General features: G+C 32.6%; 1 protein-coding gene and 1 long non-coding RNA gene across 11 annotated transcripts in view; one reads left to right on the top strand and one right to left on the bottom strand.

Annotated features, from left to right (window-relative positions):
* Window positions 1–18,221, top strand: part of FSD1L (fibronectin type III and SPRY domain containing 1 like) — a 104,810-nt gene that overhangs the window by 26,975 nt on the left and 59,614 nt on the right. For all 10 annotated transcript variants that reach the window (XM_056805315.1, XM_007499620.3, XM_056805314.1 and 7 more), the window contains exons 4-6: window positions 1,512–1,613; window positions 10,333–10,355; window positions 17,347–17,468. In XM_056805315.1, the coding sequence (XP_056661293.1) occupies window positions 1,512–1,613; window positions 10,333–10,355; window positions 17,347–17,468 (247 nt within the window). The remainder of the gene's footprint in view (window positions 1–1,511; window positions 1,614–10,332; window positions 10,356–17,346; window positions 17,469–18,221) is intronic.
* The window catches only part of LOC130455501 (uncharacterized), a 74,471-nt gene that overhangs the window by 26,483 nt on the left and 29,767 nt on the right, over window positions 1–18,221 (bottom strand). The window lies entirely within an intron of this gene.

Genomic DNA, 18,221 nt, shown 5'->3' with positions numbered 1-18,221 from the left:
CATGCACTGAAAGAAGACACATATAACTCATTTCTTAGAGTGTAACCTAATCATACCCCTTTCTGTTAGGTAGATTACTTTGCTAACAGTGTGAAGCTTGACTTAGAGTAGAGGGAAAAGTAAAAAGAGAACAATCAGTTAGGGTATTACAATAGTCTCAAGATTTTACCAGAGTCTGAACTAAAGTGACAATAATGACATTGAAAAGAAGATATATATGGCAAATTTTTTGGAGGTAGAGTTTGCAGAATTTGGCAGATGATTGGATATTAGGGGAGTAGGAAAAAGAGTCAGATTCTAAGAATTAGACTATCAACAGAAATAGGTGAGGAGAAAAGGAGCAGATTTTGGATGAAAGTCGATAAATTCATATTTGAACATGTTGATTTTGAATTGTTTATGAGACATACATGTAGAATTGACCCTCAGGTATTTGGAAATATTAAATTGGGGCTTGGGGAGAGTGGAGGTGTAGAGAAAAATCTTGGAGTCATCCACATAAAGGTCGCAATTGATTTTGAGTGGACAAGCTTGCTGGATAGATGTTGTAAAGAGAGGAAAGAAAAAGCACAAGAACAGAACCTTTAATGATGCCTAGATTAGGGAATGGTAGGTGAAAGAGGAACTCAGCAACAGGAACTGATAAAGAACCTCATGTGAGAGGCAAAAGAATAACCAGAACAAAGCAGTGCTTTGGAAACCAAGAAAAGAGAGAATGTCAGGAAGGAAAGAGTGTAAATAGTGTCATATTTGGAAAAGGGTCAAACAAGATTAAGACTTTGAAAATGACATTGAATTTGTCATTTAGTAGGTCATTGGTATATGACCTTGGAAAAGCAGTTTCAGCAGAGCGATTGGAATGGAAATACAATTTCAAGGATTAGAGAGACCTTGTAGGCAATAGTTTCATAGACATCTAAAAAGTTTATATAGTCCTTAGTGGCTTTTAAATCATTTTCATGCATATTATCTAAAAAACCCTCAGAGCAAATTTATGGAGCATTATAGGGCCATTATTGTTCAAATTTAATAGATTAAAATAGGCAAACTTCTCTGAGCATATGGGCTCATAGCTAGTATGTTCCAGAACTGATTCTCAAACTTAGGCTGCTTGATTTTAAGTCCAAAGCCTTTTTTACTATATTCTATTGCCTCATTAAATAACTAAGTTTAAACTGTGTAATAAGCATTGTATGGTTTTTAAAAAGTGTAATAAAAGATGAAAAAAGTTTTATATTTATTTATGTGGAGATAAAGCATCACTGTAGCCAAGTTGTAAATGTATTAGTGTTTAATTCTAAACACTATTATAATTTCATTAAAGTTTTCATCATTTGTAGAGTGTTTAAGATGTTCCTGGGTAATTTTTTTGAATGAACCCCTAAAATGATACAAGATGTATTGTACTGATAAAAATGCCTAGAGTTTTATTGAAGTATGATGAATAATTAAAACTCTCATGTGATGATAGAAATATCTCATTGACTTAACTTTTTTTGCTCTATATATAGAGTCAGCTTAGTCAATGCAATAATGCTCTGGAGAATTCTGAAGAGCTACTAGAATTTGCTTCAAGGTCACTAGACATAAAGGAACCAGAAGAATTTTCAAAGGTAAGAAAGAACACAGAATTTTAAAACTGACCTATTATAGAAAAATAAATGTAGAAATTTGATTCTTTCCCCACCAGTTTTGAACTGGATCTTTTATCACTAATACCTAAAAATAAAAACCACTGTGAAACTTGGGATTTCTTGATAAGTAGAACGTTATGTGCTTTTCCCAAAGCAGAATAATTCTCTGGAGTCATGGACAATTATATAATTTTATTTTACTTTGATACTTAAAATTTCAGGTGACTGGTAAAGTTACTTTTTACTGAATGCCTCTATTGGTGGTTTATTTTAGGTGCACTTGTCAGAATAGCAACACAACTTTGTGCTACACAAACAGCATAACTAAAAAAGTGGAAAATAACTGTTAACTAATAGCTTTGAAATTTTAGTTTGGAATTCTTTGTAAGTTGATAAGAGAATGTTTGCTATGATGTACTTGATATGTATTAATACTTTACCACTGTGAACTATTGGAATAACAATGTGACTAAATTCATAGACTTTATTAAAATATGCAGATACTATTTAAGGCATATTTTTAATAATTCTTTAAAAAAAACCAATAAGCATTCCAGTATATTTTATCTAATCTTTATGTTACAAATTCCAGAATTCCAATTTGGGTAGTTTTACTCTGTTGGTTCTTATATCACATTCAGAAGCAAGTGATTAAAAGGATAGACAATCTATTAAATTACTCCATTAGTAAATTCCAAATCTGATAAATATATTAGTCTCTCTTATCAAGAACTCCCATATTTGAGTTTGATGCTTATTCAGTAATTTTTCTTTGTATGCCAACATTTAATGAGTAGCATCAGATTAAGGAAAAATCACATATACTATCCAGCATGACAACTTATTCTTTAAAGTGAATTTTCAGTGAATGTTGGGGCTAAAAAAGTCTTTTTGTAAAGAAAAACATTTTAAATAGTGAATATTTATCACTGTTTAAATGTGACCACTCTAACAAAGAAGAATAACAGAGAAGACAAATACTTCTTGAGAGAAATGATTAACTGTACTAACATGTATATTTACAATGCTGGAAAGAATTATAAGATATGAGGATCTTGTATAGAGGGATGTGTAATGTCACATTTTATAATCCCACTCTACTGCTTTAACAAAACAAATCTTTTAAAACAATTATATGGTGATTTACCTCTATCATTTTAACCACTTTTTTCATTCTTTTGCTGTCCTTTAATATGAAGATATAAAAAGCAAGTCTTATTTTTCAAAGTAGAAGCACTACCTTTTTTAAGGGAATTATTTTTATTTATGTGTTATTAACTTTTTAAATAGGAGAGGAGTTGGACTCAAGTTTAGCTTCTTATTAATGAAGAAAGAACTTGTTGAAAAAAAGAATTAAAAAGAAATAAAAAAAATGTTAAGGACTCAATTTTGTAAAACAACTTTCTTGTTTTGGGATCACTTAACTGGTTACTTTAACTATAGCCAAGAGTCTAGAAGGAAGGGGAAAGGGTCTCATAATAGTCAAAATAGAATTCTACTAAAGCTCAGATACTTGTAATAGAAATTCCTAGAACCTGTTCTTTGATACTTAAGACTAATGATCTTGGTTATCTGATTTCATATTCCTGAACCAATTAGAAGCAAATTAATGGGGTAAGAGAGAATAAAGGTGGGCCCATTTACAGTATTAAAAAAATTATAGCAGTTATCTTGACAAGAAGAAGGAAACTATATATACAAAGGAGAGAAGAGAGCTTTTAAAAAGCACAGGAGTTTAGAACTTTTTGTGTCATGGCAAGTGGTCTCCCATGCCTCAGAAGCTCCTGCAGGTCATAACTTTGTTGCATAGAAGTGCAATAGTGTTTATAATGATATTCCTGAGTCAAAAGAAGTTAATATTGTTTAGTATTCTATATTTAAAAGACAGAGAAATATGTAACATTTTTAGAAAAATCCCCTCCTACCTTCAAATAGTTGGAAAATCCTAGTATTTAAAGGAATAGATAGGCTTGTTCCCTGGAAAATTCCCAAGAAAAGCTTATTCTCCTGCATTTTCAGGATAAATAAAGCTTTGTATCTGTTTATATTATAGACAAGTAAGAGAACCATATACAAAGAACTAGACATTTGGTGTTTTGAGTCAATAATTTTAAATTATCACATATATTTTATTTATTTAATTTTTAAAAACCCTTACCTTCCATCTTGGAATCAATACTATGTATTGGTTCCAAGGCAGAAGAGTGGTAAGGGCTAGGCAATGGAGGTCAAGTGACTTGCCCAGGGTCACACAGCTAGGAAGTATCTGAGGTCATATTTGAACCTAGGACCTCCCATCTCTAGACTTGGCTCTCAATCCACTAAGCTACTCAGCTGCCCCCTCACATATATTTTAAAACTAGGTTGGGAGCAACTAGGTGGTTCAGCAAATAAAGAGCTAGGACTAGAGATGAGAGGTCCTATGATCAAATATGGTCTCAGAATCTTCTTAGCTTTGTGACTTTGTGACTTTATTTCCATTGCTTCACCCTTGTGGCTTGTGTCTTTGAACAAATACATAGTATTGAATCTAAAATGGAAAGTAAGGGTTTTATTTTTTTAAACTAGATTGGACTTACTAGAAATATTTGAAAATAAAATAACTTTCTTTTCAAATTTCCCTTTATCCAAATTGATTTTAACCAGGTCTTTAGTATAGTTTAATGTTTAGAATTATAATTTGCTAATCATTATTTTATTATGAATTTATTTCAGTTGTACTTAACCTTATGGACAAGTGCAAAAATTTAGTCTCTTGATTTTTCAACCTATCCACATTCTGCATATCTTACATGACCATTGAGTAAAAAGAATCCCCATTTTATATTGAAAAAATTGAGATTTTTTTAATAGTGAGATTTTCTTAGTGACCTTTGGATCCCACCATCAACAAATTTTTTCATTAGTGTTTCCAGACTGACCAGTGTCATAATGATAATACTCTAGTCAGGCTAGTATTGTGACATCAGTCTTCAATTTATTTAAAATTTTCAGTTGCTTACAGTCTTACTTTTTATACACAATCCACATCTTTCAAATTTTCACCCTGGGAAATGTTTTTACACAAGAATAATGGGTTAGGAATCAGGAAATAGAATCCAGTTATGGTACTTCAAAACTTGAGCAAATAAGCCACTTAAACTAGGACTAGATCTCATCATTTGTAAAATAAAGCCATTGGGCTAGGTGATTTGACATGCAACATGTGTTCTATATGCCATCTTTCATAGCATTGATTTTTTTACATTGTTGGAAAAGAATTAGCATAGTCATTTGGAATTTTCTTCTTCCTGCTATCATTCTTAAAAGAACAGTATTGTCATCTATGAACTGGTATTTAAAGTTCAAGATGATGCTGTCATTCAAATTTCCAAAACAGCATTTACTTACTACACAAATGAAACAGATTTGAGTTTAAAAAATGAAGTTGACAAAAGCAGGAGTAAATATGTCTGAGTAAAATGTATTTGTTGATTAAATGTCATCTTCATATTCTTGTTATTAGCCCTGACATTAATATTTAATTATATTCTTAGGAAAGATGCTGACTTTCCAGTTTGGAGTTCAAAGTGTAATGGAAAGTACTTTGAAGTAGGAATGAGAACATACCTGGGTTTAATTCTACTTCATCCACTCACAAGTTTTGGTGACCTTCACTTAGTTACTGGGGCTCAGATTTCTCAGTTTAAAATTAAGGATGTTGGACTAAATCTTTAAAGTCCATTCTAGCTCTAAATTCTATGATTTTTAAAAAATAGACAAAAGGGGAAGAAAGGGCAGCAAGGTGGCACAGCCAATAGAGCACTGGACTTGGAGAATGGAAGATCTGAATTCAAATCTGGCTTTAGATACTCCTGGGTATGTGACCCAGGGCAAGTCACTTTAACCTGTTTGCCTTGGTTTCCTTATCTGCAAAATAAGTTGGACAAGGAAATGGTAAACTACCACTCTAGTATCTTTGCTATGAAAAGTGAGGTCATGTAGACTCAGACACAACTAAATGCCAGAATAACAGCAAATAGGGGAAGATGGCAAACTTTTGGAAAATATGGGCAGAATCAAAGAGCCCCAAAACTGCACAAATGTTTAATTAAAATCTTTTGTTTTTACATCATCTACATTTCTGACTATATCCTTCCCCTCTGCACCTCAGAAAGTCGTACTTTAAAATACTTAAAAGAGAAGAAGAAAGTTCAGAATAACTAAACAGCATGTTAAAAAAGACTGACATCATATGCAGCGTTCCACACCCATAGATCTATGTTTTATTAATACATTAAACAGAGAGTCAAATGGCACTGAAGGTGGTATGTGATTTCTTAACAGATTGGAAGTGTTTGGTTATAGAAATAGCAGTCATAATGAGAAAAGTTTTATGCTATAAAAATTTCATTTTGGTGTCTTTTGAGAAACAGATGCTTCAAGTAACTCCGTCTGATCTCAAGGCTTATTTTACTGCTCTGTCTTTGACATCTTTATATTCAGTTGTATGATTTGTTCTTGGTGACTTACATAGGTGTTTTTTTTAAGCATTTCTTCATTCAATAAATTGTTTTCTTAAAAAAAAACTAGGTTCCAGGATTTTGATAATTTAATTTAGCTTTTCTTTTATGAATTTAGACACTGTTTTATTTGTGTGTATGTGTGTACATGCCCATGTAAATAATTTATTTCATTAGCTATCATGCCTTTAAGCATATTGTAGTTTCTTTACTTATTAAGCTTCTTCACGTTATACATTTTTTGTTGCCTTGTCTGAAGTCATGATTGTTAACACTGCTTTTAAAAAGAAATACTTGAAGAATATAGGAATTTTTGTTTTAGCTCCTCATTTTATTTTTGTGTAGGTCTTTTAAAAAATGATTCATGCTTACAACAAGTTGTAAAGTTTTATTTTCGTACCCACTATACAATTTTCTCATTGAGGACTTTGATATATTCATATTTAAAGTTAAAATTGTTAGATTTCTGTTTTTCTTCATTTAATTTAAGATGTGTGGACTACTATTAACATAGGAAGATCTTGTTTCAAGTCCTTCCTCTGAAACATATGTAGCTGTATGGCCACGGGCAAGTCACAGAGGAGTTAGCTAGTATGTCTTAATGGAAAGTGTTTTCACGTTGATGAAATTTAAGGTCTAGACACTGACCTCTCCAAAAAAAACCCCCAACCAACCAACCCAATCCCATTTTATATTGATTTTCCCCTCTGTGGTTGGCTTTTTCTATTGTGTTTGCTTATACTTATTTAATCATCATTTTCCAAGTGGTTGTTTTGTACTTCCTTCCCCCCCCCCCATTTCCCTTTCCTAACCCAGATTTCTTAAATTTATTTGAATTACATTCTCACTTTTCCTTATTAAACATCTTTTTTTCCTGTTTTTACTTTTTTCATGCCAGATAAGAGTATGTTTTAGAATTCTTGTTATATGTACCATCTTCACCCTCTGATCTATTTTTTAAATTGAGTAATATTCATTTATGATGTTCCTTTCCAAGCAGTATTAATTTACTACTTCTTTTTTCTTATTTCAAATTTCTTCCTGGCTTTTTTTCCTGAAATTGTGTCTCCTCTTGATGGATTATAAATTTTAGAGCTAAAAGGGACTTTTACTAACTAATTTTCTTTATTCTTTCTCTGTACCTCATATAAGATAGGGCTTCTAGAGCACAGAAGTTCTGTTCTTTATTTTGACTCATTGATCTTTTGGTGTAATGGCAAATCATGTCTGATATTCTCTTCATTTTTTGTTATTTAGTTTTGTGTATATTTTGAAGAACATTTTTTCCTGATGACTCATTTTTAATCTTTAGTTATAAAGGAGGAATTGTGGTATGAGGGACATACACAAGTCCCAGGACCCAGACTTACACTATATCATTCTATTAATTTCTGTCCATACTAAGGCCAGTATATTCTACTTAAAAAAAAAAAACCCAAACGTACTTTTTTGGTCATAGTAGCAATTCTTAAAACATAAGAGCTAAGGCTATGCAAATAAGGTCAGATTTGAATACAGGTCCTCCTGACTCCAAGCCTGGGGCTCCTTCCACTGTGCTGCCTAACTGCTTCTAGTATATACTATTTTTGGACTAATGTCACCATGTCTGCCTTGGACATTGACTGCTCCTAAGGACCAATATGCTTTTTCTCTTATGCGGTAAGATGGATTCTTTATTGGGAAAAGATACTTTCTTGAGTTGTCTATTCTGTCCAGATGTGGCTTATCCTCAATTCTGTTGACCTTCTTGTCATTTGCCCCTTTCCTATCATCAGAGAACTTTATATTAAGCCTCTATACTATGTTTTTCTCCACCTCTACCTCCCTGCCCCAGCCAGAAAATAACATCTCCCACTATATACCACTCTACTTCCTTCATGAATGAAAAGTCTTAGAGAATGATATTCAATAGGAAAAGACCTCTTCTTGGCATTTTTTTCCTATCTAGGTCAGAGAGGCTGAATAATTTCATAGACTATTCAGAATTGACTATTAGAGATACCCCACTGACATCCTTTCTAATGGAAACTCCACAAAGGAATGATTAGAGCTGATTTGTCTGTTTCCACTCTTCCCTGCCTCTCCATCTGTCTTGCATGGAAGAGTGGCTTTTCACTGCTGGCTCTTCTCTTCCTACACAGTTGTTAATGTCCTGGTTGCTTTTTTTTCTTGCATTTTTTAATAAATAAAAGGTTTATGGGACTTATTACTTGTTGGTTCAAGGGACTACTCTAAGAATCATCTTATTCTATTATCTTGCAAATTATTTGACCATTTTGGGCCTCAGTTTTCTATATACTGAGGGTTGGAGAGAGATGGATTATTTAATTTCTGTCCTTGTGTTTAGTGTACTATATCATACGTTGTCATTATTTTAGTTAAATAAAATGTTAATGCACAATATCCTATAATTTAATAAGGCATACAGTGTTTGGTCTGTTATACATGAATCATCTCTGAGAATAAGCTGCTATCTCTGATTCAAATAACATCACTTGAAAATGTACACACTTAGCTTGAATCTTGATCCACATGATATATGAAACTGCCATTTGATTTGATGAATATGCTTATTTTAATTGAAATGTTTTAACCTAGAGTATTAAAAAATAGAGAACATTTAGATTAACCTTGCTAATTCTTCAGTATGTCTATATCATCATCCTTGTACTTTATCTCCAGATGGCTTAAGTTCCTTATGTTGTAATATAAAATGGTGGTTGTCCAGAATCAGTGAACATTTACTTTTAAAATAAAGTTTTATTAATATATTTTGTCTTTATATTATGCATTTTAATTTATTTTTTACATTATATAATGTATAATATTATACATTATACAAATTTCCTCCCTTAACATAGTGCCTAGAATAACAATTTTTCTAAAGAGAGGAAAAAATTAGTATCCATAAGCATTTATTAAGTACTAGGTGCCAGGCACTATACTAGGTTCTGTGAATACAAAGAAAAAATAAGATAGACCTTACTTTCAAAGAGCATACATTTTATTAGGTTAAAAATACACATATGCACACACATGTATAATTATAAATAAAATAAATACCAAATAATTTTGATGGGGAAGAGTTCAGGAAGTGCTTTCATGAAGTAGGCATCATTTAAACAGAGAGTTGAAGTAAACAAGTGAAGTAAACAAGTAAACAAGAGATGCAGAGGTGAGGTGGGAATAAAATTCTGGGTATTGAGGACAATAAAGGGGCAGAAAAAGGATACAGGTTGCCCTCTGGGAGGGATAGCAGGAAGGCCAATTGTCCAGATTATAGAGTAAGAGAAGGGGAGTTAGGAATAATAAGGTTGAAGGGTGATGGTGTAAGGAAAAGATTTTAAAAGAGTGGTATAAAATGGAGAGTCAACACTTCTGAAGGCAGTAGTTTTGTATGACAACAGGCAAAAGCATCAGATTTAGGTCTGATTTTGAGTCATGAGTCCATTTTCCATAGAATTCTAATTACTTCTCCCAAGGGTAGACATACCTTTACTAATGCAGGTATAATTAGACCCAGACAGTATCAGTCCTTTTCTTCCAGCATTGTACTTTTTAAAACTTTCCTTATCTTTTCTGGTTTGTTGCTCATTTCCTTTTGCTTTGGTCTGCTGAAAGGTTACAAAACATTTTGTTCTTTCTTTTCCCTTTTAAGATATTGCTAATGATTTACTGATAGATATTGTGGATAACTGCCAGTTTCAGGGAGAAAGAAAGAAATTCAAGCTCTTATTTAGGTTACTTTATAGAAGCCATACTAAGCTATGAAGGAATAAATTTGGAAGAGGTTGAATAGATGGAGATCTTGAAGCACCAAAATTATAAGTGGCTTTATGAACTTCCCCACTCTTGGCTTTTATATAAAGTACATCTAGTTAATTCAACCAAAAATGAATAAGTAAAGAAAGAAAAGTGTTCAGTCACCTGAAGTTGGTCTGAAGTGGTTTGCTGGCCTCCTTTTGAACAGATTTATTTGGGTGGTAATGTATTACTACAGTTCTAACATTTAATTAACAAAGGTATGTAAGATTATAAGAATATTTTCTCAAAATGTTCCGATAACTTGGGTTTTGGTGAATGGTAACTAAGCTGCTGCAGAGTTTGTATTCTAACTTTTCTTGCATGTTACTGCATTTGAAAATTGCATGAAAGCACTAACTGCCTTCTTTCTCTTCTCCCTGACTTGCTCCAAGGCTGCCAGACAGATCAAAGATAGGTATGGTACATACTCTACATTCCATTTTTTAAAAAGTATTGACTTAAAAGTCAGAAATGAAATTCAGTTTTTTGTTTGGATCACAACCTCAGTGGTTGAAATAAAAATATTTAGTGGTAGAGTGGGGAAGGAAGGACACTATCTACATATCCTCTTAGATTAGCTATTGTTTCCTCTTCATCTTTAAAATGTAGTTTGAAGGAAAAAAATGTAGCACCCAAGGAATTTCATTTCTGACATGATTTTCAATTATGTTTGCCAAACATTGATACAATCAATTCTTGATTATTTTTTCTAATAAAGAGAAGTATTGTGAATTATTTTTTACATTCATATTTGTTTTTGGAATTTATTTTCATTTTTAAATTTGATATCTTGATAATATGTAGTATTTTGAACAATCTTCAAAGTTTTAATATTGTACTGATTTTTCAATACCCACTGCTTCTCTTGATTCTCCCTTACCAACTTTTTTGTACTCTTAAGAAGATAATGGAGATAGATAGTTTGGTGGTAGAACCAGGGATTTGATAGAAATCTTAGGATTCTGGATGTTAATAAGACTAAAGTTTTGTAGGAACTTTAGATGACATAATTTTGAGAATATTGGTAGAAAGTAGGGAAGTCAGTGCAACTACTTCTAGATAATGATCAAGAATTGACTGTATTATGATTATTAGCCTAAAATGTGTGCCTTCTTCCCTACCCTTTTTTCTATCCCTCTTCCCTTTTATCCCTTTACTTTGGATTATGGGATTCTTTGAAAAGTATTGCTGTTCTAAAACATGTCCACCAATCTGTAAGATATGAAATATTTTTCACCATTGAAATGGGATTAATTTGCTAATGAAGGACTATGTGGAAGAATTTTCAAAATTATGTTTATTAATTTTGATTGAGAAATTCAATTTTTGATACATATTCTTTTATGCTATTGAGAACAAATTAGCCTCTAGATCTTTACAATTATTTAAATAATTGTATTGTCAAGTATTTTTATTCTAACTTTTGTATTAATATTTTTATTGTGTTTGTATAAATCAAATGGTGAGAGCCAGGAGGAGATTTCTATCAGAATTACTTTTTTGACTTAATTTAAAAATGAACTTGTTTGTTGGAAGGAAATAAAAGCTATATAGACTTTTTAAGTTAGGAATTCTTGAGGTCTAAGAACTTTAAAAATATATATTTTGGTTAAGTTTTTAATATAATTGATTTCCTTTGTAACTATCTGTATTTTATTTTTATGCATTTAAAAATATTCTGTGAAGGTATCAGAAGGTTTCGCTAGACTGCCAAAAGGGTTTATGATGCAAAAATGGTTTAGAATCTATTAATCCAGGCTTAAATAGATGAAGTTATCACTCATCCCTGACCTGATGAGAGACTCAGTCCTTTCTGGTATCCTTTTTCCTAGCATTATCTCTATTTGTAGAATAGCCATGTGATTTTCTGTGAGAATTTTGTTCTAAACTCTATCACCTAACTCCTCATGATAAGATATTTTGTTTTCTGACCTCTAATGATTATTGCCATGAGCTTTAGGATATTCTTTCTACATGATCCAAGATCTGTGGTCAGTTCGCAATGGCCATCTGATCAATAGCTCTTATACTGCAGAATTTATTGTCCTTAATATATCATTACCTCACAGTTGAAGATTATCCTGAACTTCATGCTGACAAATTTTATGACTACAACCTGAGAATGAACATTGATGTTTCTTTTACATACATGCCTTGTTCCTCTCTGATGTGCTAATGCCTCCAATTTAGTTGAGGAATGGCCATTGGATGCAGAACCCAACAGTACAAACAGCATTTGGACAGTTATGGCTACTCCATAGTAATAGATGCTGAATTGGGGAAAGAGGAGGAAGAGATGTTTGACCCCAGATCCTTGAAACCTTATTCTATGTGGAAGCTGTTTTGAAGCCTACTCTGAGGATGTCAAGAGCTTTAACTTACATGATGATATGTGAGAAGATAATGGAGATAGATAGGAAGGATTTGGGCCAGTAAGAGCTTAGATATTCTTGAGTCTATACATGAGACAACTTCAGCCAAAAGATTCAAGGATAGAAGGATGAAAGACACTAGTTATTCTGTTTTTCAGGTGTCAACATTGACCAAGAATGGTCACTTTATATTTGAGAAGAGTTTCTAGCAATCATGTGTTCACAATAATGACATACAGAGTACTTGACTATGAGCCATTGCTTTACTAGTACTTTTTTTATTTGGAAAGGACCAAAATCATCGACCTGTTAGTTTTCCTGATGCTACAACATTTCATGAAGGTTGCACTCACAGTATATGAGAAGGTAGATGGTAAGGTACCTAGAATACATCATTTCTTGGTGACATAAAATGAAAAAGTTACCAGCAAGCTGATTGGGTATAAGGTCTTCCTGGCATCTCATTTTTGTGCTCTAATTGTTGTTATCTATGATGGTCAAACTGATAGAAAAACACAAGATATAGATTTAGAGTTCACCTAGTCCAACCACCTCATTTTATTTTATTTTGAATTTTTAGTAATAATACCATTTTTATTCCTGAATGTATTTCTGCTTGCTTCCCTTCTTAGAGAACCAGTTTCTTTGAACAAAGAGTAAAAAAAAAGGGGGGTAAAAAGCAGTTGATTAAAACTAGCCAACATACAACCCATTGTGATCTCTCTCTCTCTCTCTCTCCCTCTCTCTCTCTCTCTCTCTCTCTCTCTCTCTCTCTTTTTCTCTCTCTCATGCGCATGCACACACACACACACAGTTTTAGTGTTCTACCCTCAAAATTCCCCCATTTTGTTAAGGAAGAAACTGAAACTTAGAGAAATTAAGGGATCTTCTTTTGAAACTTTGAATTACTCTTTGGTTCACCTGCAGTTTTAATTCTTTAGAGACTGGCATTCTATGACTTCATAATAAACTAAATTATACTGTATATACTACATTATGTTTTATAAATTAATTTATGACAAATAATTAAATTATGTCATAAATTTAAAAATAAAATTTAAAAAGTGCAACTTTGTTCTACATCTTTTACTTTCTCACAGGTATCTCCTAACATCTCAAAGGTATATATACAGTGTCTGGCAACACTTATTTTCTGATCTCTAATACTCTGCCTCAGCCATCCATAAGAAAATCAAGTTGAGGGCAATAATAATAAAAGGAGCTACCTCCAGTCTTATCTCATTCAGGAGCATATCTCTCTTTCCATTTTCTCTCCCTTACTTCCTACTTCTTCCTTTCTCCTTTTCCTCTCCCCTTTCTCCTCATAGTTGTTGCCTATTTTCCATACCTCACAAATAGTGTGCTTAGCCTGTTAACCCCTGTACTTATCCCTGCCTTCAATTATTGGAAAAAAAAAATACATCCATCGCACATTCTCTAGAATTTATGTCTTTAGCCCTTTGGAAGTCTTCGCCACTAATCCATTTCTCACTGTCTTATTTTGTTTGCTTGTGGCATATTTATGAGTGAGTTTTCATTAGTAAAACCATTTGAAAAAACCTAAGCCTGGCTTAGAGTTCAGCTCTTATTGACTGAGTGGTGTGATGGAGAGCACAATTTTCCCCTGTATACCTCTGTAGTATATCAACACTAGCAAAAAAAACTGATTCCTTTTCTTTTTCTGTTTGAAAGTTGAACAGTCATCCATTTCCTATTTCGGTTTTTTGTCCGATGAGCTATCAGTTATTAACTTAATTGGGATGACTGATAGATTTTGAGATGATCTAACTTCTTCAGATCACTAGTTCCTACTAATCTCTCATTTTCTTTGTTTTATTTCCAAAATGCTTTCCCTTAGAAAACATCAGTGTTTTATCCAGATTTGTTGCTATAGTTTTACTATACCAAAACATCCTAAACAGACAGTGAAAATAGCATATGATTTCCTCCAGGGAAAGAGGTATGAATCAGGCAGAGATAGGTTTTATGGAAGAATGTGTCAGGTGTGTGGACTGAGAAGATGAGAGGCAGATGATGAATGAACTTTTCCAGTGTTTATAATAACAGAGGGGTATATAGGATAAGGGGAAAATGGGAGGATACTATAAGTGCTTTTACTATATCCAATCTAAACATTATCTCTCTGACTAATAATAAATGTATGTTTTTCCAAAGGAGGCAGTTTTATTTAAGGGTTATGAAGAATTTAAGAACATTATGCCTTTCTTCTTCAGCTGACACTCTATGCAGGAAAGGTAGACAGATTATTTAGTTTACAGTGAACAAGGGAGTACAAGAAGATATATTTCTTACCATCAATAAAAACAAATTCAATTCAATAAATATTATGTTCCTATTGTGTGCCAGGCATTATGCTAATAGCTAGGGATATAAATTAAAAAAGAAAGCTCTCTGCTCTCAAGGAGCTTACAATTTAATTGAAGGAAGACAACACACAAAAAGGAAGCTAGAAATGGGGGGCATGATGTTCTGTAGAGTTCATTTAAGCAGAGCTGCTGATGAACAGTGAAGAGATTGATGGAAAGTTCAGATTCCAGTCTTCTTTAAAAAAAAAAAAACTCAGAAAAGAGTTTGGTGTCTGCCCTCCAAGGAGCACAATGGATAGAACACAGCTTGAGTTAGGAAATCTAGCCTCAGACATTTACTAGCTGTGTGACTCTGGACAAGTCAGTTAACACTGTTTGCCTCAGTTTCTTCATCTGTAAAATGAATGAGTTGAAGAAAGAAATGGAAAACTACTCTAGTATCTTTGCCAAGAAAATACCAAATGGAGTCCTCATGAATTGAAATGACTGAATAACAAATTCAGTGTACCTTTTAAAGAAATTATTTCAAAAACATTAATATTGGTTATTTTCCTAGATGTCACAGATTGATAGATGTGGATTTATGTAAGGCTTATTGCCTTTTAAAATGTATGAAAAGTTTTAAAATACCTCATTGTACCTCAGCTTTTTAAACTGAAATTCCAATCTTGTTTGTGTTAAATTTTATAAGGCCAATGAAAACAATAAATTATTTAACAGTCTTAGTTTATTCAACAAGCATTTGCTTTGCTTTGTCTAGGATTCTTTTAGATGTCAAAAGTGCCTCAAAAATACAAAATTGTCTACATATGACTTAACCCAATATGAGAGCTGTGTACTAGAATTCCAGTCTATTGAAATGGTCCTTATCAGGAACCTGAGATTATATTTGAATCCAAGGGTCCTCTTTTTGGTGTGCAGATTGTTCTGTTTAAAAAACTGTTTAATTTGAAATTAAATAATGTAAGAGCAACAAGGTTGAGATATCTCTTAATTGCAAAGGTTGATTCTGTTGATCTAATTGGTTAAGTGTGTACCTTCTTCCTTCAGTTATGTGTGCATCTCTTATTCATGATTGATTGAAAGGGTTAGCCTTCCCTGATTTCAGTCTGGCTATAGTTTCCTATGCTCATTGCATGTAGCAATTTAATATGGGCAGAAACATTAACATTTTAGGGAGAAATGTGACATTTAGAAAGTTTTCTGTGTGTGTGGTTTTTTTTTTTTTAGTCAAAATGAAAACATTTAAGCAGTGCATTACTTCTATTTCTTTTTTTAGCCACACTTTTTGGTTTCATTCCTGAAAGAGGATCTGGGGAAGGGAATTCCCTCTACCAATGCAGATTGTCTATTATTCTGCAATTTACAGCCTTATAGTGTTGTTGGATCCACCAAAAATTTAAGGGACTTGTTCAGGTTTATATAGTCGATATCTGTCAGAGGGGAACTATTTTATCGTGTCCTATTCATTAAAAAACAAATGCATAGAAATTAGGTTACCATCTAAAACTCATTTTGAAAATGGATTGTAGAGAAGCTTTTTAAATACACCTGTACAGGCATTTTGCAAATTTTGTAAATTTTATCATAGTCAGAACACATCTAGAATATAGTGTTCAGCTTTGGGGTCCACAATTTAAGAACAACCTGGAGAAGCTGGATAGTGTCCAGAAGAGGCCAACCAGCATGGTGAATGGCCTGAGTTCATGTCATAGGACTTTTTGCTGGAGGAACTAAGGATATTATTCAGCTTGGAAAAGAGAAGACTAAGAGGAGGAGGATGACATAATTGATGTGTTCAAGTATTTGAAGTACTATCATGTGGAAGAGGGATTAGAGTTGTTCTGTTTGGCCTGTAAGGCAGACAGAGGAGCACTAATGGGTGGAAGTTGCAAAGAGGGAAAATTTGGTTTGTTGGGAAAAACTTCCTAATGATTAGACCTGTCTCAAAAGTGGAATAGACTGGTGTGTTTCCCCTTCTTGGAGATCTTAAATCCAGAGGCAGCATGACCAAATGCTGGGTATGTTATAGTATGGATTTCCTTTGAATATGGGTTGGATTAAATGGCCAATAAAGATCCCTTTTAACTTAAATTTTGTGATTTTGTGAAAGTATACTTAAATGAAATATCAAGTAGTTGTACCCTGCAGTACCAATACTATGAAGGTTATTGATTACTTCACTCTTTTATCTAGACTCTCTAATTTCTATTTACCTGGCTGTATATCTTCTTTTTTGAGGACATATTTGCATGTGAACTGATATTAAAAGGCAGAGTATGAATAAAATAAATTATTTTGATTATAATTTTTGGCAGTTGGGAAAAACTTGGATTGACATTGTGGGGTTTTAGTATGAATATATGTGTAAATGGATAATGATTAGTTCTATAAGGAATATAAAATTATGAATTTATATAATTATATGTTGATTTTTTTGTTAAATATACATGTAATTTTAGAAATATATATTGAATGAAGGTTTCCAAAACCATTGATAAATTTTCATTTTTTCTCACACTAAAGAACTTTTACAGTTTTTCTGTATAATTTAGAAAAAATCTCAGACCACATTGTAGTTGAACATATCATTGGTACCATCTTCAGAAATTATTAAACCTTTCCAGTTATTCATTTTATGAATTAATTTGATAATTTCCCATGCTTTCACCTCCTTTTTTAACCACATTACATTTGTGTTTAATAGAGTCACAATGGCTTCAGCTTTTCGCCTTTCTTTGAAACCAAAGGTCAGTGATAACATGACTCACCTAATGGTGGATTTTTCTCAGGAAAGACAGATGCTCCAGACTTTGAAGTTTCTGCCAGGTAAATGCAAAATTACTATGGTGTTCATATATTAAATAGATTTTCTCCCTTTAAAATTTTTTTGTTGCAAACAGTGCTGTTTGAATATTATAATTACTTTCACTAGCTGGAAGTATTAGCAAAATGAACAATATGGTATTTTAATGGAGTATTAATTTTAAAATGATGAAGGTAAAGAAAAAAATTTCCTTTAAATTATCCCACTCTGCTATTGAATGCAATATTTTTCTGACTAATTGACCTATTAAAATGCTAATCTGTACTCAGACATAGCTAGAGCCATTAAAAAATTGGGACTAAATGCATAGGAATGGTATGGTTTTAAATAAATGTTTAATGGATGATGATTTAGAAATATAATAATTGATACTACTAAGTTTGGAATTAAATAATTTAATCTAGCCTTGGTTATTTTCTTAAATTGGAGTGAAATTTGAAGTGAGTTTTTATTTCTAAAGTAATGTGTATTAACTTGAAAAGTGTTTTAATCTAGCTAGGGGGGTTGATTAGATGAAGTTGTTTTTGTGTAGATCTGTCTCAGTAGCTGAACCCAATGTTGACTAGCTGTTTTTGTTTTAAGACACTTTGACAGTTTGTTACTTTGGATAGTATTAGAGACTACATGGTACAGTGAAAAATAACATAGATTTGGAGTTATCTCATTTTGAATTTTGACTCTTCCTCCAGCTGGGGTCTGGTAAATTACTGAACCTCCTGAGCCTTGGTTTTATCATTTGTAAAACGAGGAAGAAA

This window comes from Monodelphis domestica, chromosome 7, assembly GCF_027887165.1.
Source record: "Monodelphis domestica isolate mMonDom1 chromosome 7, mMonDom1.pri, whole genome shotgun sequence".
Lineage (NCBI taxonomy): Eukaryota > Metazoa > Chordata > Mammalia > Didelphimorphia > Didelphidae > Monodelphis > Monodelphis domestica.
This window is presented reverse-complemented; position numbering and strand designations above follow the sequence as displayed.